At 36.4% G+C, this 24,785-nt stretch overlaps 1 protein-coding gene and 2 long non-coding RNA genes across 7 annotated transcripts; 2 read left to right on the plus strand and 1 right to left on the minus strand.

Moving 5' to 3' along the window:
* Positions 1-2,128: 2,128 nt before the first annotated feature.
* LOC127097897 (uncharacterized) lies at positions 2,129-5,529 on the minus strand. 4 transcript variants are annotated; one of them, XR_007793234.1, is made up of 6 exons: positions 4,365-5,529; positions 4,009-4,161; positions 3,663-3,876; positions 3,256-3,570; positions 2,607-3,183; positions 2,129-2,500 (listed from the first exon to the last, which is right to left on the minus strand). It is a non-coding gene; the product is annotated as an uncharacterized LOC127097897 (long non-coding RNA). The 4 variants fall into 4 exon arrangements; XR_007793235.1 differs by having other exon boundaries at positions 3,256-3,391; positions 3,490-3,570; positions 3,663-4,161; XR_007793236.1 differs by having other exon boundaries at positions 2,607-2,756; positions 2,957-3,183; positions 3,663-4,161.
* Positions 4,132-13,598, plus strand: LOC127097896 (zinc finger BED domain-containing protein RICESLEEPER 2). Of its 2 annotated transcripts, XM_051036381.1 has the most exons (6): positions 4,132-4,369; positions 8,047-8,105; positions 10,779-10,823; positions 11,030-12,611; positions 12,873-13,209; positions 13,318-13,598. In XM_051036381.1, the coding sequence occupies exons 4-6, from the start codon at positions 11,031-11,033 to the stop codon at positions 13,395-13,397; spliced, it is 1,998 nt and encodes a 665-aa protein (XP_050892338.1). In that variant the 5' UTR covers positions 4,132-4,369; positions 8,047-8,105; positions 10,779-10,823; position 11,030; the 3' UTR covers positions 13,398-13,598. The 2 variants fall into 2 exon arrangements, with proteins under 2 accessions (XP_050892338.1, XP_050892337.1); XM_051036380.1 differs by lacking the exon at positions 8,047-8,105.
* A 169-nt stretch (positions 13,599-13,767) lies between these two features.
* On the plus strand, positions 13,768-15,339 carry LOC127097898 (uncharacterized). The gene is made up of 2 exons (XR_007793237.1): positions 13,768-14,464; positions 15,057-15,339. It is a non-coding gene; the product is annotated as an uncharacterized LOC127097898 (long non-coding RNA).
* The last annotated feature ends 9,446 nt before the right edge of the window (positions 15,340-24,785 follow it).

Raw genomic sequence — 24,785 nt, forward strand, 5'->3', positions numbered from 1 at the left:
TAGGGCTTCCAAGGAAAACAAGCTTCAAACTCTTGGTGATTTCTTGATAAAAAATGACATGTGAAGATCATGGGGATACATATATGATGCTTAGAGCCTATTTGAACCATATCTTTGATTGAGCTCCTTGCATTGAGGGCATCTAACCCTAGATATGAGCTTGATATAGCATGGGTGAGCACACACACTACCTACAAAAGAGTTAAACTACACATTGACATATTTTTGGTATTTTGGTTAGTAAATAATGAAACAAAGTATGATATAATCAAATGTGTTTGGTGATCTCTCCCAATGCAAATTCAATGAATGAGGGGTAAGGAGTATGCCAATGTGTGATCTGAAAGCTAATGCATATGATGAGATAGCATAAGGGATCTTAGGGTCAAAATCGGGGTCTTACAGCAACAAGCTAGGTACGACTGACAACCCAAGTACTTGAATGTTGTGTACAAGTACGTACACCCCATTTTTGCATTCCAGTTTATTAAGAAAATGTTTTGAAAAGTCACTTAACATTGGATCAAGTGTTTGGAACTTATTATGAAAAAGTGTGTAGAGAATGGAGGTAGAGATAGAGATAGGTTGAGAAAAGATGGGATAATGAAATGGATAATGACATGAATGATGATGATGAGATACTTGACGTTGGATCAAACACTCGTGTTTCTTTGAAATGAGTTTGATTTGGAAAACACTTGATGTTAAATCAAGTGTGCTTTTTGTCTTTTGAAAAGTTTTTTTTGTCGTTTGATTTTATCTTTTTAGTTAGCATGCATGGAAATCATTAAAATAAAGATAAAGTCAAGCTATTACGCTTTCATGGGAAAGGGGGACATGTGACCCACAATGGGGGACGGTACCAAACAATACAAGGAATGATAATTGAAACCATACAAGTTACAACCCTAGTACAATGCCTAAAACAATAAAGTGGCATGGTTTCCTTAAATAATACAAGGCAAATGATGAGTACAAACCAAAAGTGATAATGGAATATAACTTGGATCAAACTTGAAGTCTCATGGTTCAAGTAAACACACAAGGCAAATGGAGTTAATATGGAATCAAGGTAAATGAAAACAAGGCATCAAAGTAAACATACTCAAAGCATTTATCAACTCAAATGAGAATGGATCAATATGGACAAATATCAAAGATGAATCACGTGATCATGGCGAAAGAAATGACATACACAAGGCATACATCAAACAAATTGAAATGGCATTTTCAATTTAATGAACAACTAAATAGAATTAACCTAAGGTTCAAGAAATCATACTAACATGGCATTTTCAATTTAATGAACAACTAAATAGAATTAACCTAAGGTTCAAGAAATCATACCAAAATGGCATACATGAATGGATCCAATCACAAAGGGAGATCAACATGGATTATGAACTCAAATCAAAGTTTAACCTAATCTAAACATGAACACATATGTTTCATACCCCAATTTTGTCCGGGCATATTTAAATTTTCATAGAATCGATTTCATTTTTATTTTGCATCATAGGTACAGCATGACATGCATATCATTCGGCCATACAAGTTTGTTAAAACCTAGTATGATTAAATTCAAGTGTTGATCATGCCTGTTTGATTCAGGATTGGTGGTTCATTAAATTCATAGCCTAGTTCATTAATCATGTTCATGTGATAAGTTTGGATCATGTTCAAATCTATCATATACATATCTAGTCGAGGCTTGGTCCAAAATCCAATTTTATACTTTTAATCCATCATCCAACTCAATTCTTTATTTTTATTGTATTTTTTATCCCAACAAACTCAAATTTTCATCATCCATTGTCCATAAAGCATCTCATCAAACCTATATTATAAGCCAAATATCCATTTCACATTCCGAAACCATTAACCTATATTCAAACCACAAGCCATTCTTCAGTTCTTTTTACAAAAAAACAACAACATGTGAATCATTTCTCCACGGCATTCAAAAATGTCTTTAGGCTAACTAAGGCCTCGTTGACAATGGAATTGTGGATGTTCTCCATAAAGGGGGGCTTTTATGTCAATTACGAAGAACGGTTATGGATGCAGGAGTCATTATTTGTGGATTAGGTGTGATTTGGTTAATTAAGTTTAAAGGAAGAAGAGGAAAAAGAGAAAACGTTTCAGTTATTCAAAGGAATATTACAAAGGTTCATTAATCCAAGTTACATTACAGTCAAGCCCAAATGAAAGAAATAGAGTTCCAAAAAATATCTGATAAGCTACAAGCCATGTCCGGATAAGAACAGTCCAGCCTGCGTCACCATCCAGGCCTTATTAAGTTCCCGACTATGTAGAAAACCTGTTGCGGACGCCATCCTTAACCTCGGTAAGCTTTGTTTCATTCAAAAGGACAACGTGATGTAGATTACAACTACTGGCATGACCGCAGTGGAATCCGGCATTTCTCCTACGTGGCTGCTAACAAAATGTAGTAGAATCCTCCTGCATTTTTGTCTTCATAGCCAACGCTGAGCGAAACCTGTGGAACAACCAAACAACAGCATGCATAAAACTAAGCAGTGGCACATCAGTGGAATGAACCATAGCAGTTCACATTTCAAGACCAAAGAGAATTATTGCGAAACCTTATCTTGCATTGGAGCCACTTCTGAGTGTGCAGGTCACTCCCTAATCGCTTGCACCAAACCGAGCCTACATATGACCTGCTGCAGAACCAAAACATGCGTACATACTGGTTTGATAACACGCATGAGTAAATCCTGTTACCATGACTTCTGCAGGTTAACCATGAAGACGTGAACCAAGAGACAATACATTTCCAAAATATGTTCACAAACAGAATTACAGTCTGCATTTACCGACCTACAGTACAATCTGCAAACCATTATTTTGATCAACAACAACACATGACAGACCATGATGCAGTTACAGGATTAATATAAACCAATGAATAAAACAGAAGAAATGAATTTACATCACAGAAAGAAGCAGGCACTACACCATTCACTACAAAGTCATAAAGTATATTGTTTGGACAAAACCACAAGATTTGGTATTATTGACTGAAACCAATACAATCGTCTTTTTGAACTCAAGCTTCAAACTACGCGTTGTTGTCTACATCTATGCATCAGCTGATTAAAGGAAATGACTCCCAACACTTATTTATAGAGCCTTCTCCTCGGATCCTTGAATCATGAGCTGATTAAAGGAAATGTGAGTAAAAATGTTGCCATGAATAAAGGCCAAATAACATAAACCAAGTGAAGTCACCTGTTTATAATTCAAACATCAGTGAAATCCATGCTCTCAGATAGCAGCAAGCTAGAAAATGACTGTCTATAGAAGCAGTCTCAAAGTCTCAATTAAACTTCTGCAATAGATGTGAATGAAGTTTTCTACTTCATTGCTGGCAAGGATTGACTCCCAATTAGTAATATCTTCCCAAGGGGCAGTTGGAGATCATGCAGGAAGTGTTATAGAAGTGAAAAATGAGTAAACAAAGACCTGCCACAAGATTGCAGCACAAGACCTGCAGCCTGCACAAAGAAATGTTGCTCAGGATCCCACCTTCCACTCATGACGTACCTGTTACAACAGAAGTGGAGAAATCAACATAACTTGAGTTGTTTATCCCAAAAACACGAGACCAAACACAAAAACATGAATACGCAAGTTACCTTAAATAAGTCCCAAAACCCCTGTTTAAGGTTGAATCCAGAGTAAGCATCAAGGACGATTGTTGCATGACATTTGATTACGGCATGCTTAAGGTTGAATCCATGCGGATATTTCTCCAGGACCATTCTCATTCATTCTAAACCCCACAAGTCACTTGCCAATCCAAGGTTACAACTTAAGCGCGCCATACTCTGAGCATACGAATATCAAAACCTGCGAGAAATTCAGAGTTACAGGACAGTGAAAATAAAGTTCTTACCACAATACACGGGTGTTCCATGACAGTAAAATTCTATACGAAATAGTGGCACATTTCACTACAAACAGATCTGTACGGGACCACACCAAAAATCTAAAGGAGATTTTATTCTAACGGATTGATCCTATCCAAGATTTGCCAGCTCATGAAGGATAAGGACGGGTGAACCTCGTACAAGAACTCTATATAAGAACCATTTGATGACTAAAGCAGGGACCCCTTCCTAGAGCGTCGTTACTCTGCAAAAATACCATCTCAAACATCATTAAAAGCTCAGAATTTTTTCTAAACTTATTGAAGTTTCACACTGAAACTCAACAAAGTTTGAGCTATACCCCTAGCACGCACAAACGGGCAAGACCACAAAAGGATTGGGAAGAAAAGAAAGCGACTTGAAGAAGGAGTGAAGGAAATTACTACACGGTCAGAGACGAACACTTACTTGAGGTAATCCTGGTCGCCGAAATCTTGCCGGAGCTTTAAAGCTCCGATGAGATTTTCATCTTCTGATTTATACTATTGAGTACCTTGTAGTTGAATTGATTTTCCGCTTGCATTCTTGTTGATTATGTTGGTGAGTGTTTCGTCGCTGATTTAGGGTGATTTCTTGAATTGAGAATCAATTGATACCGTAGATCTATAGAAGTTGTTTTGGCTTATCCGTGAGGTTGATGATGACTTTCTTTTAGAATCAGTATGTATATTTGAATATGTATGTTCTAGGTTCTGGTTTGGCCATGGTTGAACGAAATCGAGGTTTCATGTGTGTTTTCTTTTGAAAATTCAGAGAGATAAAGAAAGGAGAAATCGTTGGAGAGGAGTAGATAGTAATAAGTGACCAAAGTCACATTTGCTTTTGGTCCTTTCTTTTCATTCAGCAGCATTACCCATAACTAAATTTGTTTAATAGTAATAATAAAATGAATAATAAGGATCCGCATCTTATTTTCATTTCCTTTTAAGTTTCTCATGTGTACAACATCAATACACGTGGCCCCTGGAATAATGGTAGTAGGCATTATGCAGACACCAATCTTTTCCTCTTCATGATGTTTTGTGTTGGCCGATTAGGAAGGGTTTGGGCCTTATGGCTCATCCGGAATTAAACCATGCCTTAGGTTTTCTTTTGGGCCTTTTCTGGTCCGATATTTTAATACTTTCCCTCCCTTTCTATTTCCCAAATATCCTTATTTGATTTATGAATTATTTTTTATGTTTTAATTGAATAAAGATGTCCATGATTTAAATAATAATTGTAGAAGTATTATCTAGTTTGATTATCAATTATTATTCCTTATAATCCATATCTTTGCTATAGAATTATATTTAGTTTAAATAGGAATTTAATTACAAATGTTAGAGAAATAAATTCATCTTTTAAAAATATATAGTAGTAATCCAATGACAAGCATTCTCGTTTAAGGTTCGATTAACGCTAATGATTTCAAATCCAAATCCTTCTTTATTAATGCACTCCTTCACACGTTTAATTCTTAATTGTGAATGAAAAGGAGAATATTAACCCTCCGCTTCACTATCTCTCGACTATTCGAATAATTGACATACGCCATATTGCTCGGATTTTCGTCATTCAATTAAAACCCTAAAACTCCATAAAATTAAAATCACTTCCTCAAGTTAATTATAAATCCTAAAAGTTTCATTATCTAAATTAGTTTTGAATGAAAAGGAGAATAGTAAGCCTCCGCTTCACTATCTCTCGACTATTCGAACAATTGGCGTACGCCATATTGCTCGGATTTTCGTCATTCAATTAAAACCCTAATAATCATATAATTTCAAATCACTTTTTCAAATCAACTACAAATTCTACAACCATTTAATTCTAAATTTCCGATAATAAAAGGATAGGAGGCGTACGCCTCACTATCTTTTGATTATTCGACTAGTTGGCGTACGCCACATTGCTCGAATCTTCGTCATCAAATCAAAACCACAATCAAATAAACTCAAATCACCTTTTATATCAAACACAGTTTCAAGATCAACTTTAACTTAACTTTAATAGAGAATGGGAGGCGTACGCCTCACCATTCCTTGATTATTTGAATAATTGGCGTACGTCACATTGCTCAAATCATCTTTCGATCAAAACCTACCAATCCAAAATTCCAACTATCTTCGCAAATCAAATGCAACATCCAAACATATCTTTTATAATTTAAACTTCGGATGATAAAAGATGGGAGGCGTTCGCCTCGCCATCTCTCGATTATTTGAATAATTGGCGTACGCCATATTGCACAAATTATCGACTTCCGACTAAAACACGCTAAATAAACTTGGATAAGGGAATAGGTGGCGCACGCCTCATTATTCTTTGAATAAGCAAGTAGGAGGCGTACGCCTCACTACCGTGCATATTCAACATCCACAAACAAACTTTCAAAATAAGTTGAACGAAAAAGGAATAGAAGGCGGTCGCCTTATTATTCCTCGAAAGAATTGGACGATTGGTGTACACCACATTGCTCAATCTTTCGTCGTTCTCCAAAAACATCCACAAACAAACTTTCAAAATAATTCAAACGAAAAGGGAATAGAAGACGTTCGCCTTATTATTCCTCGAAAGAATTGAACGATTGGTGTACACCACATTGCTCAATCTTTCGTCGTTCTTCGAAACACCTCAAAACAAATCAAACTAACTTCTCGGCCCCGAGCGATCGAAACCAAAACACCCAAACACATCAAATCAACTTGACACTCCCGCGTGACCAAAACCTCTTCAAAAGAACACTGTCAATCCTTTCTAATGCGCACAACAAACCAGTGCTAGAGCCTCCCCCGAGAGTAGACAAGCCAACGTTTAGCCGTTAGAACGCCGACCTTCACAGTTGTTCATCAAAACAAAACACACCAAATATTCGTAGTAGCCCGAACTACGAATGCTCTGATTTCCTTATTGCACTATAAGGATACGTAGGCAGGAGATTGTTGTATCTTCGCGAGCACACTAATAAAAAACCTCCCATTTTACCCCTCCCGAGGTCTTCATCCATATCTATCAACAATTCCAATCACTCGAAGCAAGCGAATAATATTCAATTAACAGTCAAATAGCAAAATCATACTAAAAGGTTCCCGTTGAGTACAACGGACGTAAGGGGTGCTAATACCTTCCCCTTGCGTAATCGACTCCCGAACCCGAATATGGTTGCGACGACCATTATTCTATTTTCCTAAAGGTTTTCTCGATATTTTCCTATTCCTTCATTGGAATAAATAAAGTTCGGTGGCGACTCTGTTTCGAACAACATTTTTTCCGCGTCCTATCGCGAGGGATCGCATTATCATTTTCGAGGTGCGACAATATGGATTAATCATGGCAATTTACAAGGAAATTAAACTCATGATCAACAATTAAAAGATTAATCAACAAAGTGATAAAATGATCAAATAAAAACCTTAATATAAATATGCTCAAATTAATTAAGTTTTCATGATATTCTTCATGTTCATTAAACTCAAGATGAATCACTACATCAAAATGAATAAAAAAACTCACCAAAATCTCTAATGGAAATTAACCCAAACAAATGGAAACTTAATCAAGATTTTCATGGTGAAAACATATGTCAAGATAAATGGGAAAATAAGGTGAAAAGAGTAATTAAAAAATGGCAATAAAAATCATATAAAATGCATAAAACATGGAGGGTCGGGAATGGCACATAGGGGTGCAATTAGTGGGCACGCGCTTAGGCTTAAAAGGAAAGTCCATTCACATTAGCTCTCAGCCAGTGGGGTGTGAGTGAAATGATATCAATGTTCAGAAAAATGACACAAGGCACATACACACAGATAGGCCCATACGAAACATGCATATGAAATTGAATGGAAGTGGCATTTAGAAGTGAGTCAGCATGTGCAAATTGAATTAATGAGTAGAGCTGTCAAATAAGCCCTATATTTAAAAGCCCCAATTATTAAGCCCTATTAAAGCCCCAATATATTAAGCCCCTTATCATTGAGATTTATTTTAGGCCCTAAAATTTTAGGCCCTTTATATAATGCATTTTTTTTAGGCCCCATTGAGGGGCCTTATTTTATTCCCAAAATTTGGACTTGAGTTTATCACTCCATTCATGTTCTATGCAAAGCTTCCGCCACCGTCAACCAATTACACCGCCGTCGACTTTTCTCTATCACAGAAATAAAGGTACTCTTCTATCTCCATTTCTCTTTAATCTCTAGTTTTCTTAATATCAAATTTCATTTTTTATCTCATTTGAATCAACATGTTTATAATACTACTTAATATGTACACTCACAAGCTGTTTGTGGAAATGCCTCAACAACTTTATACATGATATAAATTTGATTAAAATGCAATTCTGATGATAAAGTTTCGATGATTAATTTGCTGTGTTTTAATCTTAGTGGTACTTTGAGTCATTCTGTTGCAAATTTAGGTTCTTTAGTTGATTTAGTTGATATCAGATTGGAGGGTAGTGCCTACTAATTGGACACAGTATCTGTTGCTGAGGATGAGCTCATGAGAATTCTCATTCTGGTGAGGAATTTTGTGCCTGGTTACCATCAGTCTATTACAGGAGAATGGGATGTTGCTGACACTGTGAATTCAAAAATTCTAGCGGTGGTTACACAATAATTTGGCATCTGTCAATTAGAAGTTTTAATAAGTTCAACCAGCATCTTACTTTTCTTTTGAAATATTTGAAACCAGCACTACCAAACAAAGTCAGCTTTTCACACACGATGTCAACCTGTTTGTTCTTCTGAAACATCATGGCTTTCTTCCACCTCAGCTTTCAGGACAAGGATAAACATAAACAATTGTCTGAACTATATAAGCTTAAAAAGCATCTCAAAAGAATGGGATGTTGCTGACACTGTGAATTAACTGTGTTAAAAAAATGTTAATTTGTTAGTTAGAGTAGGATTCAGTTAGTTGTGAAGCTAGTTAAAAGAGTGAAGTTATTGATTTGGTTCTGTTAATAGGGGGAAATGTTTTGTTAGTTGCAGTGGGAAAAATGAAAATGAAAATCAATTCTGAGTTAGTTAATGATGAAATGAAAATAGCTACAGCCCCAACTAGTTTTTCTGTTAAGTTAAAAGAGTGAAGTTATTGATTTGGTTCTGTTAATGATGTAATTTTGATGAAACAAGTATCTCTGAATGATGTCAGAAGGAATGTCTTATCAGAAGTTGCCGGTAAGGTACTATGATCTGTACAACTGATCTGAAAGTGTGCGGAACTGACAATTTCCATCTCTAGATACTTTAACTTCACAAAACCCATAAACATTCAACCTCTGTAGTAGACATTGGTGATCCATATTGGCATCGGTTATGGCTGGGAGTAAGGAATTTATGCAGGGCATATGAGGAACAGGTTCCAAGATGGAAAGGCGTCGACCAACTGCCCGTCTAATTTGGCATACTCTTCCGACAACATAAGAGCAATTATCATATTATCCTTAACATCATGTTGACTACTAATCGAAGTCTAACTTGAACTTTCACCTTCACCCCAACTCTGATTTAGTGATCCATTCTCATATCCGAAACCAAATCACTTCTCACCTCTTTAACCTAAACGAAAAAATCACAGCCGCAAAACATGCGCTTATGTTTGGATTGAGATGAATGAATGTGAATGCATTGGTTTAAAATGTAAATGAATTTGGTTTGATGAAATTGTAATGTGATTATGTATGTGTCTTGGAATGGTTTAGGTAAATGTATGAATGCTAGGTCCACGTCTTGGTCATTTGGTTTGAAATTGGCATGGCCTTTGGTTGATTTATGCTACTATGCTACTATGTCATTGACAGGGTCTATTTCGTGATCTGATATTGAGATTTGGCCTAACTTTTACCAAACTTCCAACTTTTTTTAATAAAAGAAAAATGCAATAGAAACTTATTTGTTGATCTGTAATAGTAGCAAGAGAAATTTCAACCTACAGATTGTTGAATACAAAAATAACAAACTCACCACTAAGACATGTGGATATATTACATGAAAACTTAACCACTACCAATGGGCTCGCATAGAGTTCCATTATTTGCTACTAGCTGATGATATATTAGTTAAAATACCTTTAATAGTTCAAGAGCAGCATTTGAATACCAGAGAAACAGGACTGTAAAACTTACTAGCAGTAGACCACATTACAAATGAGAAAAGCAGAAAACCTTCTGTGATCCAAACTAGGGAATTACATAATCTTTTTTCCGAATCTTTGCTACATTGTCAGCATTTTATTTCTGGAAAGGTGGATATCATCAAACTTGGTTTTAGGCATCGAGCAAAAGTGCATATAATGAAAAGCTGAAAAACGAAATGCAGTCATCATAGGAAGACAACACAAATAACCAATTAGGTTAGTTATTGCTAATGTCTTAATGACCCTGCTGCTATGTTACAAGTTAGGGTGAATATCACTTAGGTTAGTTATTGCTAATGTCTTAATGACCCTGCTGCTATGTTGTGCTGTGAATAACATACTGCCTGTTATGCCTTGTTTGTTAGTTACTTGTTAAATCTGTTACAAGTTAGTACTCAGCAAGTTCTGTTAATTGTATTATGAGATGAAGTCAGGTTTGCTATTTCTGTTATTAATTTGTGATTGAAGTCAGGTTTGCTACTTCTGTTATTGATTTGTGATGAAGTTAATGCCTTCATGGACTACTTTGGTGATGATCTGCTATGCCATGTCCTTATGTTGTTATGAACTAATGGTTTGCATTGTAATACTTGCTGCGTGCCTCTTCTGTTATGAAATGAAAATCTATACATGTAATTAAATTTGCACTGAATATTATATGGAACTCTCATGTACTTATGAGCTTATGTTGTGTTCCAGGCCATTGAGAGTTTGCTCAGCAAAAAGATATTCCTTAATATAGAGGTTAGTCCTGCTTTTCTTTTTTTCAGTTCCCAGCTCACAAAAGCATATCAAACTGCTGCAGCAATATTGCTGTTTTATTTGAGGTTTTGAAAGCAGTTAATTAAACAGAGACTGGATATGATGAGGTTTTAGTTTTTGGAATGTGACTCTTAATATATAACCATGACATAACAGTGTTATGATAACACACATTCTTTTTGTTATAGTATGGAGTCAATGGATACGAGTGAGTATGCACAAGGTCAAGATGAAACTCATAAGGAAATATTGTCAACACTTTGGATTATTTTCACTAAAATTGGCAAAGGAAAAGATGGAGTTGAAAGAGCTGCATGCAATTTTTGTAGTACTGATTTTGCCATTGGAAAAAACCCCAAGTCTGGTCAAAGTTATGGAACTTCACATCTAAGTCGTCATGTTTTTATTTGTAAAAGTTTCCAGTTGAGCCTTCTTAGTCTAGAGGAATCGTCAAGCCTAACCCCAATCAACCAAAACACACATCGTGAATTACTTGGAGAAGCCATTATTGCACATGATCTTCCTTTTAGCTTTGTCGAGTATGAAAAAATTCGAGTTTGGGTGAAATATTTGAATCCATGTGTTGAAATGGCCTCTAGGAATACCATGGTGTCATATATTGAAAAAATATATGATAAAGAAAGGATCAAGCTTAAGGAAATCATGGGTAGGATTCCAAATAAAATTTGTCTAACATCGGATGTTTGGACAGCATCTACTAGTGAGGGTTATATCTGTTTGACTGCTCATTTTGTTGATGAAAATTGGAAGTTAGTTAGCTGTCTTCTTAACTTTCTTCGAATGAAGCCCCCCCACACGGGTATTGCACTGGAAGCTACTTTATTTGATTGCTTAAAGCAATGGGGAATAGATAAGAAAATATTTACTATTACGCTGGATAACGCATCTGCCAATGATAACATGCAAGACCACTTGAAAACTCATCTTCGAGTGCAAGGCAATTTGATGTGTGATGGTGAATTTTTTCATATCCGATGTTCGGCCCATGTACTCAACTTAATTGTCCAAGAGGGTTTAAAAGTTGCTAGTGAAGCCCTCCATAAAATTAGAGAGAGTGTCAAGTATATTAAAGGATCTGATGGAAGGATGCTTAAGTTCAGAGATTGTGTCGAGGATGCAGGGATAAATGTTAGCGGTGGTTTAAGATTTGATGTATCTACTAGATGGAATAGCACTTATTTGATGCTTGAAAGTGCCTTGCAATATAGGAAAGCTTTTGAGTTTTATAAGGTGGCGGATAGAAGCTATAAATATTGTCCATCTGATGAGGAATGGGAAAAGGGGGAAAGGATTTGTGAGTTTTTAGAACCTTTTTATGAAATTACCAATTTGATTTCTGGTTCATCTTATCCAACTGCAAATCTGTATTTCATGCAAGTGTGGAAAGTCCAGTGCATTTTAGAAAAACATCAAAAAAGTATTGATAAGGTGATAAAAGATATGTCTGATAATATGAAAAAGAAATTTGACAAATACTGGAAAAACTATAGTATTGTGCTAGCATTTGGAGCTATTCTTGATCCACGCTTGAAGGATAAATTTTTGAAGTTTTGCTATACTACACTTGATGCCTCAACCTCTGAAGGGAAACTTAAGAATGTAATGGATAAATTCAAAGGGCTTTATGAAGAATATGTGAGTTATTCTACCAATCAAAGTGTTTCTCTTTCTCAACCATCTAATGAGTCCAACACATTGGCTAAGCTATCTAGAGAGGGGAATAAAGCTAAAAAATCAAAGATTATAACCGTAAGTTTTTATATTAACATATTTATTTCACCCAATTTCCTCTTTTATATATATACTTGTTTGAAAACTTTAGGTTGTCTATTATTTATATTTTATTAGTATTAGAAAAAGAGAAGGATTATTGCATGAAATTGTTAGTAAGGATTATTGCATGAAACTTTGTGTTGTACTTTGTATGTGGCTTTACTAGTAAAATTATGTTATGTTGTTTCTGTGAATATTGAGAGTAAAATATGTCCTAACTATTTATATATATCGCAGGATTTTAAAACATGGAACTCGATTGAGAGTAGGTTTGTTCTTGGAAAGAATGAATTAGATATATACTTTGACGATGAATTACTGGAGCTAAATGAAGAACACTCTGAAGATTTTGATGTACTTCTTTATTGGAAGTTTAATGAGAAAAAGTTTCCGATACTCTCCATAATGGCACGCGATGTGCTTAGCATTCCTATCACGACTGTAGCATCTGAGTCTTCTTTCAGTATCGGTGGACGTGTTCTTACGAAATACAGAAGTTCTACTCTTCCTGAACACATCCAAATGTTGATTTGTACTCGAAGCTGGTTGCATGGATTTTCGGAAAATATGAATGGTAATACTACTTTGTATTTTATTTATTTTTATTTGTTCATGTTTATGATATACTCATGTCATTGTTTTGTTGCATCTGCACCTAAGTATGATTTATTGTGTTTTTAAGATGAGGAAGATATCAACACTAATGATGAAGGCAATACTGAGGTGACAATGACTCAACATACATTTGGATTGCAAGATTGAGGTGGAAGACTAACTTTAGTGCCATATATTTTATTCTGGTTGTTGAATTTATCTTTTCATGTTTTTTTGGTTGAATTAGTGTCTTTGTTTATGTGATATGTGGTTCATGTTTGTATTGATTTACTTCAATTTCGAATGTTGAATGTCCGGAGTATCGACATATATCTTTCAATGATATGTTTACATAGTATTTTTCGTGAATTGAGATGGATAATATTGTTGTTTGTGTTTGAAAAAGAACATAAAATCCTACTCAAGTGTATAAATATTAGCAAGTCACATAATTGAACTGGTTTGTGTAATATGTTTTTTTTTTTTTTTGGAATTTTATGTTGAAAATTTTATTTTTAATTTTTATTAAAGTTGTTTTTTATTTTTGAAATTTTTAGCAGATTTATTTAAAAATTATCTTTTTATATTTTGAATTTATTTTATTTTGGTTTTCAAAATAAAGTTTTTTTATTTTTTGAATTTATTTTATTTTGTTTTTCAAAATTAAGTTTTTTTATTTTATTTGGGGCCTTATGGCCCTCTTTTAAATTTTGGGCCCATCTAACTTTAGGGTTGAGGGCTTACTATTCTTTAATTTTTTTAGGCCCTCTTATTTTGGGGGTTGGGGCCTAAATTAATTGGCCCCTTAAATTGACAGCTCTATTAATGAGTCAAAGCTTAGAAAACACGTGATTCACATGCTTAAAAGACTCAGAGAAAAAATATCTCAAATGTGTCTCCCTCTTCTCCGTTCTCCCTCCGTCGCGCCAAAGGCCATCTCCAGTGGTGGAGGCGCCTCTAGAATCTCAATTAAACATATCTCCTAAATCAGTTTTCTACACTGAATCCAGAAATCACTATATCTACGTCTAATTCAATCGGATATGCTCGAATCGAATCAAAAGAGGTAAGGACCCTAGGTCTTCAAGTTGAAATTAAACAATGCTCGTCCATAGTCAAATCCATAGAGGTCAGGGCTTTGACTCCCCCAATCTATAGCTACACATTGGTAACTTCTATATTGCGAAACAATGAAGAAATGAAATGGAGACTCACCAGAATGGAGTCGGCGTCAGGTACGAGATCCTCTTCCCTTGAACTCTTTCTTTCTCCTTATAATTCTTCTCAATGCTTCTAGTGCTTTTTTCTTGAAGAATCGTGAGTGTGATGATCTCTGTGAATTTCTGGATAGTGGAAATGTGAGGGAGAGAATTTTGCAGGAATGAATCGTTTCAATGTAAGAGAATGAAATCCTGAGAATTTGGAGAGGAATGAATTGTAGCTTCCAAAAACTCCAAGTTACAATGAGATTTGGGAGCTTATATAGGATGTCTATTATGTTGGATCAGTTAGGTTTGTTAGTTTCCATCTGTGCAATTTTGTTACGCGTCTGTTAACTGTTAACTAACTGTTAAAAACAGTTAGGTTATTAGTTATGTAGAGTCAATCCGTTAGTTGAAGGGAAGTTAGTTGTTAGAAGAGTTTTGTTAGTGTGAAGTGAAATGGTTAGTGAAAATGAATGAAGTTAATTGAAATCCTTGTTTGGTTGAATTCCATTTTGTTATTGATCAATGTTTGCTATGTTATGCAATTACATATTGAATTGTTTTTGCCCTATTATGAAAATTGTTGCAGGGTGAATGTTATTATGCGTTTGGATTTTTGTAGGTAAATGAATTTGCAGGGCTGTCACGGGCCATGTGGAATGTGTATTTAAATTGTGGTGTTATGCTACGAATCATAGTCGTGTGGGAGGTGCATTAAACTTTTGCTTCAAATGGAATGGATTTGTGATGGAACTTAAACTGTGTATTTATTGTGGTTGTAATTTGTAATTTGGATTGAAATATTGTATTGGAAGATGAATGGTAAATCAATGGTTTATGTATGAGAATAGAATTTTGAATGTAATTGGATTGTTAATGCAAATGAATGAAATTTGTTTATGGGATTTTGAATAGTGTAATGAATCAGGGTTTATATATGGCAAATGTATTGTTGATTGAGGTTTCTTGTAGGTTCAATTGGTGGTCTGACTGGCAAGCTGCAGGTTCAAGTGATGGTCAGGCTGGTCCATTTAGTGGTCTGACCTGGACATGGACTAAGTCATGGACCAAGTTACTTGGCCAAGAAGAAATCAAAGGAAAACATGAATTTTAGTGACGAATCAAGGCAAAATTTATGGAAATACGTCTTAGGGGTCAAGGGAGGGTCATTTGACTTTGGTCAACTGGTTGACCAAAAAGTCAATTGTTGACCAAAAGTCAATTGTAGCAAATTTTGGCCAAATTGTGATTTTTTGCACGAACATGGAAATCCTTGTAATGAAATGAACAAATTGTGAATGAAAATGACATTTGTGTTGAACTTGTATTGAATTGAATGAAATTGAATTGATATGAACTATAGACTTGATTGAATGTAATGAATTGTATGGACTAATGGAAATGACTATTGTAGAAATCCAACGAACCATATACCATGACCAAGGCTTAGTAAACTCGAATGTACTATGAATGACATGATTGAACAAACGAAAGATCAATGGGTGAATTGTCAAGACATTGAAAGTGAAATAGACTTGGATCGCCAATGATCAAGGACTAGCGAAACCAAGGCAATCAAGGACTACTGTGGAATGAAACTTTGTTAGTTATATGTGTTGGCATCAATTTTGATAAAACCTAGAGTTATCACAAGTTCTCACGCATGTTGTCTTGACATGTGATATCAGCTTCCTATAGTATGTTTAAATATGGTTGTGCAGGATTTAACTGAGATGTCAGACCCGATGTTAAGACATGTGTACACATAACATTTAGTCTGAATGTTATGTATCTTAAGATTGAGCTTCTCATGCAAATCTGTGTGTAATTGATGTGGAGATTGAACGCGCCATTCAAGGAGTAATTTGAATTAAAATCAGATTGATTTATTTTCTAAAAAGATATGATCAGCTGTCGTGAATAAGAAGATACGAAAGGAAAATAGATTTAGGGTTTTATGATATCCAAGCCCATTCAAAAGCTTCTATTTAAAGGCCATGTAAAACCTGGTTTTAACACACAAGAAAACGAACGAAATAGTGAGAGAGAATAAGGGTTTTAGTCTTGTGTGAGCTTGTGTATTGTGAGCCATTCATTCATCCTATTGATCATTGAATTGGACTGACTTTTGTGTTGTAATTTGTCCACTCTAAGCTTTGAAGCATGAGTGTGTGTTTACTTGGTTGAAGCTTTTAAGCAAGATCAAGTATGTGTTCTTGAAGAGTGTCTTTTCTTTCTTTGTAATATTTGTTTTTATATCACTGCTTTGATTGAGGGGGAGTGAGTAGGGTCTCTTATCTAACAGTTCTTATATAGAAGTCACACGGGTAGAGATTAGGTGAAAAGACTATAACTTGAAGTTGTTTACTGAGAGTCTTTGAACTAATTTTGTTTAGTGGATTTCCTTCCTGGCTTGGTATCCCCCAGACGTAGGTGAGTTTGCACCGAACTGGGTTAACAATTGCTTGTGTCACTTGTACTATTGTTTCCTTGTCTTTTATCCTGTTTATATTTTAGTGGTTGTTCAGATATTAGTGTCGTGAAATTACCTTCGACATCTCATATCTAATACCAGAATTTCAATTGGTATCAGAGCAAACATCTTGCTCTGGTTCTGGGTGAGATCTTGGGACATTACTTTCTGGTACTATGGATAGAGACGGAGGATCTGTTCACAGACCACCAATTCTGGATGGATCTAACTATGACTACTGTAAACCTTGAATGGTAGCCTTCCTGAAATCTTTGGATAATAATGCTTGGAAGGCTATTCTAACAGGCTGGGAACATCCCGTTATTACTAAGGAAGGAGAAGTTACAACTGATAAGAAGGCTGAGGAAGAATGTACCAAGGAGGAGGATGAACTAGCTCTTGGAAACTCTAAAGCATTGAATGTTATATTCAATGGGATTGATAAGAACATCTTCAGACTGGTGAACAACTGTGAGGTGGCTAAAGATGCTTGGAATATTCTCAAAACCACTCATGATGGTACCTCTAGAGTGAAAATGTCAAGATTGCAACTGCTTACTACGAAGTTTGAGAATTTGAGGATAAAAGAAGATGAAAGTATTCATGACTTCCATATGAATATCCTTGAAATTGCTAATGACTTAGGAGCCCTGGGTGAGAAGATGCCAGATGAAAAACTTGTGAGGAAAATTCTCAGGTCACTTCCCAAGAGATTTGCCATGAAAGTGACAGCCATAGAAGAATCTCAAGACATCTGCAATATGAGAGTGGATGAGCTAATTGGATCCCTCCAACCATTTGAGTTGGGGATGAGTGATGGATTTGAAAAGAAAGCCAAAAGCATAGCCTTCATGTCAAACACTGAAGAGAAAGAGGAAGAAAGTGGTCAGGATACTGATGAAGATCTGGCAAATGATGTAGCATTACTGGGGAGACAGTTCAACAAACTCCTGAAAAGGATGGATGTAAGGTCAAAATCTAATGTCAAGAACAACTCATTTGACATCAGTAGGTCCAATGATACTGGAAGAAGAACAAAATCTGAGGAAAAATCCAAACAAGGCAAAGGAGTTCAGTGCCATGAATGTGAATGGTATGGACACATTAGAGCTGAATGTGGGACCTACCTCAAGAAACAGAAAAAGAGTCTCGCTGCTACTTGGTCTGATGAAAGTGAAACAGAAGGAGAGTCTACCAATCTTGTGACTGCCTTGACTGGAAGATGGGGTTCTGATGAAGACTCAAGTGATGATGAAGTAACCTTTGATGAATTAGCCACTACCTATAGAAAGTTGTGTTACAAAAGTGAATAAGTATGTCAACAAGTGGAGAATCAGAAGAAATTGATAACCCAACTAGAGGATGAGAAGACAGAACACTTGGAAACCATTTCTAAGTTGAAGATCGAAGCCGTGTTCCTGAACTCCAAACTGGATGAAATGACAAAGTATGTCAGAATGCTAAACAATGGATCTGACACCTTAGACAAAATCCTCCAGACTAGAAAGATGGCAGGAGACAAGTCTGGCCTTGGGTTCAAGGAATCCACTCCTGAGTGTAGTCACACTGGTAGCAAACCAAAGTTGTCACATCAGGTGTCCCAACATCACAAGGAAAGACAATATAAAGGAAAAAACCAAAGATGGAGATGTCATTACTGTGGAAAATTTGGCCACATAAAACCATTATGCTTTAAGTTGTATGGCTATCCTAGTCCTACTCATCATCAACCTAGACCCAAACACCATATCCCTGTCAACAGAAAATAATGGGTTCCTAGGACTGGTGCTACTAACATGATAGCTTACACTTCCTTCAGAGTTTCAGCCAAAGAAGACTGGTATTTTGACAGTGGATGCTCCAGACACATGACTGGAAGCAAAAACCTGCTAATTGACCTTCATCCTCATGCCACCAGCTATGTGACCTTTGGTGATGGAGAAAAGGGTGAAATCAAGGGAATTGGAAAGCTAAACTGCCCTGGAGTCCCTAACCTTGACAATGTGCTACTTGTTAAAGGATTGACTGCAAACTTGATCAGCATCAGTCAACTGTGTGACCAAGGTATAAATGTGAACTTCACAAAAACTGAATGTTTGATTACTAATTAAAAAAATGAGGTGATCATGAAAGGAGTCAGGTCTAAGGACAACTACTATATGTGGAGTTCTCAAGAAACTGGTTATTCATCAATGTGTACTCTAGGCAAAGAAGAATAAGTGAAACTATGGCATCAAAAACTAGGCCATCTGCATCTTAAAGGAATGAAGAGGATTATATCTGTTGAAGCTGTCAGAGGAATCCCAAAATTAAAGATTGATGAAGGAAGAGTTTGTGGTGAGTGTCAGATTGGAAAGCAGACAAAGATGTCACATCAGAAGATCAAACATGACACCACATCTAGAGTGCTGGAACTTCTCCACATGGACTTGATGGGACCTATGCAGGTGGAAAGTCTTGGTGGGAAAAGCTATGCTTATGTGGTGGTGGACGACTTCTCCAGATACACTTGGGTAAATTTTATAAGGGAAAAATCTGATGTATTTGAGGTGTTCAAAGATCTTTGCCTAAGACTTCAAAGAGAAAAAGAAAGTCAGGTTATCAGAATCAGAAGTGATCATGGGAAAGAATTTGAGAACAGTAAATTTGTTGGATTCTGTTCATCTGAAGGAATTAGTCATGAGTTCTCATCTCCCATTATCCCTCAGCAAAATGGTGTGGTAGAAAGGAAAAATAGAAGTCTCCAAGAATCTGCCAGAGCTATGATTCATGTTAAGAAGTTGCCTTACCACTTCTGGGCTGAAGCTATGAACACTGCCTGCTATGTTCACAACAGAGTAACCTTGAAGAAAGGGACCCCAACTACTTTATATGAAGTCTGGAAATGAAGAAGACCTACTGTCAAATACTTCCATGTGTTTGGTAGTAAACGTTATATTCTGACTGATCGTGAACAAAGAAGGAAAATGGACCCTAAGAGTGATGAAGGAATATTTCTGGGTTACTCAACAAACAGCAGAGCATTTAGGGTCTTTAATTCCAGAACAAAAGTAATGATGGAATCTATCAATGTTGTTGTTGATGATCAAGAGACTGATGTCACAGACGATTTTGAAACATCTCTGAATGATGCCCCAGCTGATCTCCTGGAAAAAAGCAATGAGAGTGAACCCACTCAAGCTGAACCTGAAGCTGATAAAATTAATAAGGGACCCTCTATCAGAATTCAGAAGGATCATCCGAAAGATCTCATTATAGGAGACCCAAATAAAGGGGTCACCACTAGATCAAGGGAAGTGATCTCACATGGTTGTTTTGTGTCCAAGATTGAGCCCAAGAATGTCAAAGAAGCCTTAACTGATGAATTGTGGATTAATGCCATGCAGGAAGAGTTAGGCCAATTCAAGAGAAATGAAGTATGGGAATTGGTTCTAAGACCTGAAGGAATAAATGTTATTGGAACAAAGTGGGTTTACAAGAATAAATCTGATGAACAAGGGGTGGTTACTAAAAATAAAGCAAGATTGGTAGCACAAGGATACACTCAAGTTGAAGGAGTTGACTTTGATGAAACATTTTCCCATGTAGCTCGCCTGGAGTCCATTAGATTACTGCTCGGAGTGGCATGTATTATGAAGTTTAAACTGTTCCAAATGGATGTGAAAAGTGCCTTCTTGAATGGTTGCTTAAATGAGGAAGTGTATGTTGAACAACCTAAAGGGTTTACAGACCCAAATCTTCCAAAGCATGTGTATAAGTTGAGGAAAGCCCTCTATGGGTTGAAATAAGCTCATAGGGCTTGGTATGATAGACTCACAGTGTTTCTCATTGACAATGGATACAGGAAGGGAGGCATTGATAAGACCTTATTTGTCAAAAATGAAGGAGGAAAACTCATGGTGGCTCAGATATATGTGGATGATATTGTGTTTGGTGGGATGTCAAATAAGATGGTTGAACATTTTGTTAAACAAATGCAGTATGAATATGAAATGGGCCTTGTTGGAGAACTAACCTATTTTCTTGTGCTACAAGTCAAGCAAATGGAAGATTCTATCTTTCTATCTCAAAGAAAATATGCCAAAAATATTGTTAAGAAGTTTGGCATGGAGAATGCAAGTCACAAAAGGACACCTGCTTCTACTCATCTGAAAGTGTCTAAAGATGAAAATGGTGTCAGTGTGGATCAAAGTCTCTACAGAAGCATGATAGGGAGTTTGCTATATCTCACAGCAAGCAGATCTGACATTGCTTTTGCTGTAGGTGTTTGTGCTAGATATCAAGCTGAACCAAAGGTGAGTCACATAAACCAAGTGAAAAGGATCCTGAAATATGTCAATGGCACGAGTGACTATGGGATGCTATACACTCATGGATCTGGATCTGTGCTGACTGGATATTGTGATGCTGATTGGGCTGGAAGTGCTAATGATAGGAAAAGCACATCAGGAGGATGCTTCTTCTTAGGGAACAACTTAATATCATTGTTTAGTAAGAAATAAAATTGTGTGTCTCTGTCCACTGCTGAAGCTGAATACATAGCAACTGGAAGTAGTTGCTCTCAACTGGTGTGGATGAAACAAATGTTGACTGAATACAATGTCACACAAGATATCATGACATTGTACTATGACAACCTGAGTGCTATAAACATTTCCAAAAATCCTATTCAGCACAGTAGGACAAAACATATTGATATTCGTCACCATTTTATTAGAAAACTCATGGAAAATAAAATTGTATCCCTGAAGCATGTTGTTACTGAGATGCAGTTAGCTGATATTTTTACAAAGGCCTTGGATGCAAATCAATTTGAATTTCTAAGAGGGAAATTAGGGATTTGTATTTATGAGAATTTGTTGCAATTAATATGGAGTGGAAAAGGTAATCAAATTATTGTCTGCTTACTTAAAATAAAGCGCCCCCTTTATGGTAAATAATCACCTATTCTTGGAAATACCATCTATTACCTTTCCACACGCAACCTCTACTCAAACATTTCCAACTCCCTGCTTCTTCCTCAAACTCCTCTGCTAGGGCAACTGAAATTTTTCCACAAAAACAACAAGATGTCACAACATCAAACTCCATCTGGTTCAAAAACTACTAAGCCTACTCACAAGGATAGCACTTCTTCCATGAACTTTCTCGATGATGAAATTTTGGATGTGGTCCCTCTGTCTGTTATTCTAGGCGAAGTCCCTGTCTCAAACCATCCCATGTGGTTGTTGCTTCTCTTTGCGTTGCTTAATCAAACTTATAATTCGTGGATTCGACTTTTAAGTGTCGTTATGCCACCAAAGTCTCAATAAATTAATAGAGCATTTCACCGTGTTATGATATTGCGAATGACATTAATTGTGTTGTCATTTTGCACAAACCGGTTTTGAGCACACCGATTCAATTCAATTATTTTACATTCAATATTGTCACTTGTTTCCTTTTAAAATCAATTAATTAAAGTTTTGATTAAATTAAGATGATTTTGTTAACTAATTTTAATTAACTTTATTATTTAATTATATTAATTCTTAATCAAATAATTTTGATAATTGATTTTAATTACCTTAATTAGATGACCTAATTGAATTTTAATCAATTAATTTTGTTAATAAAAAAAACGAACCGATTTACTTCACCATCATCTTCCATTTCATAAAACAAGCCCGATGTCACTCCATTTCATCATCAATACAAAACCATGATAAAACCAATAAATCACGCAATTCTCGATTCAATGTCGAGCCCATTTTCCAAATACCCTTGTAAGTCGATTGCTTTTACGCATCGCCATAAACCTCACATAGCTTACTTTTGGGATTTCTTACAATGAGACCTATTCGACTTTAATTAATCGAGTAGATGATTGATTCACTAAATAAAATCCAATTTATTCACAAAACACAAATTTAAAACCTCGATCCAATATCGAGTATTTTTATTTAAACTCAATTAAAACACCTAATCACGATTAAATACCATTTCATTTGGAAATGAAAAGGGGGGGTGCTTTTGAGTTTTCAACTCCTCTCCTCGATTATTTGAATACGAGTTCTCTTACTCGGCTAGTCAAATAGTTTTCCTTTCTATCCACCTAATTACAATTAAAACTCCATATGGAAATGAAAAGGGAGATGGTTTTTGAGCCTTCAACTCCTCTCCTCATTTGTTTGAGTACGAGTTCTCTTACTCGGTTAGTTAGACAATCGTCGTTTCTTCACAAACTTCTAAACCCGATTAAATCAAAACATTCTTATAATAAACTAAATGAAAAGGTAAATGGTTTTAAGCCTTCAACTCCTCTCCTCGATTGTTTGAATACGAGTTCTCTTACTCGGTTAGTCAAACAATTGTCATTTTTTCCACAAACTTATAACTTAATCAAATCATTTTCACAATAAACTATACAAGAAGGGAGATGGTCTAGAGCCTTCGATTCCTCTCCTCAAATACCTGGATATGAGTTGTCTTACTCAACCATTCGAGTACTTGTCGTTTATCTAAAATACATCAACCATACACAGATATATTTTCATAATTAATTAAAGATGAAAAAGAAAGTGGTCTAGAGTCTTCTATTCCCTTTCCCGACTATTAGGATACGAGTTGTCTTACTCGGCTATCCGAGTATTCGTCATCCACTTAAAATATCCTTAACCATTATCAACTCCGTTTACAATTAAGGATGAAAAGGGAGATGGTCTAGAGCCTTCGATTCCTCTCCTCGACTATTAGGATACGAGTTGTCGTACTCGACTATCCGAGTAATCGTTATCCACTTAAAACTCCTTAACATTATCCAATCCTTTCATAATTAAGGATGAAAATGGAGATGGTCTAGCGCCTTAGATACGAGTTGTCTTACTCGACTATCTGAGTAATCGTCGTCCAACAATAATATCTTAACACATCAAATCTATCTGTCCTTGCCCCCGTGCGATCGAAACCAATCAAACAAAACATCCAACAAATTAATCCAACTTGTCACTGTCGCATACGAGAAAAACAACCGGCGGGCTAAAAGCAAAACAACACAGAGCCGCCACCGCGCGTTATTTATCCCAAAAAAAGGGAAAGGAAACGCTCGAAGTAAACCTGGGAAAAGCCTGGTCTCGCGACCAAAGAGAATGGGATCGGGAGTCGGTTATGCGAAGGGAAGGTATTAGCACCCCTACGCATCCGTCGTACTCAACGGGATCCACGCTCTAAATGAAAGAAAAGGTTGCTAAAACAAACATCATACACACACACACTGAAACAACACAGGTGGGAAAAGGGGGAAGAGGGCTCGCTAGGATATCGCATCCTATGCCTACGTATCTCGTCTGGAACGAGAATCAGAGCTACCGTAGTTCGGCTCACGCACGCCAAACAAAACACACACAAACACAGGCAAACTTGGAACCCGAACTCCAATCGCTGGACTTACATCAGCTTCCGAACCAAACAGACCCACGCTGGAAACCAGATGCCACTTGATGGACTTATACCGGACTCCAAGCACACAACAAGAGGATACGGAATGCCAATGGCTGGGCTTACATCCATCTCCTACACACGCAAGAACAAACAAGCAACAAGCTACTAAGGAGTCGGGAACTCGAGCCTAGCAACTGTCAAGCAAACACACACAAAAAGAAAAAGGGTGCCCGAAGAGACCTCGCACGGTCTCCTGCCTACGTACCTCATCTGGTATGAGGATCAGGGCGACGTAGTTCCCCTGAACGAGAAAGAAATTCTAACCAGATACAAAGGGAGACACACTACTAGGGAGCTGGACTCGAGCCTAGATGTTATCATGCATCATTGCCCTATGTTATGGTTTCTATCTACTGGCACAACAGCAAGCTAATCCTAACCAGGAAAAAGCAAAGCATG

The sequence above is a fragment of the Lathyrus oleraceus genome, chromosome 6 (genome assembly GCF_024323335.1).
Source record: "Lathyrus oleraceus cultivar Zhongwan6 chromosome 6, CAAS_Psat_ZW6_1.0, whole genome shotgun sequence".
Classification (NCBI taxonomy): Eukaryota; Viridiplantae; Streptophyta; class Magnoliopsida; order Fabales; family Fabaceae; genus Lathyrus; species Lathyrus oleraceus.

Coding starts and splice junctions, on each gene's coding strand:
- LOC127097896 (XM_051036381.1), top strand. CDS start 11,031: ATGGAGTCAATGGATACGAGTGAGTATGCACAAGGTCAAGATGAAACT. Junction 12,612..12,872: donor AAAAATCAAAGATTATAACC/GTAAGTTTTTAT, acceptor TATATATCGCAG/GATTTTAAAACATGGAACTC. Junction 13,210..13,317: donor ATTTTCGGAAAATATGAATG/GTAATACTACTT, acceptor TGTGTTTTTAAG/ATGAGGAAGATATCAACACT.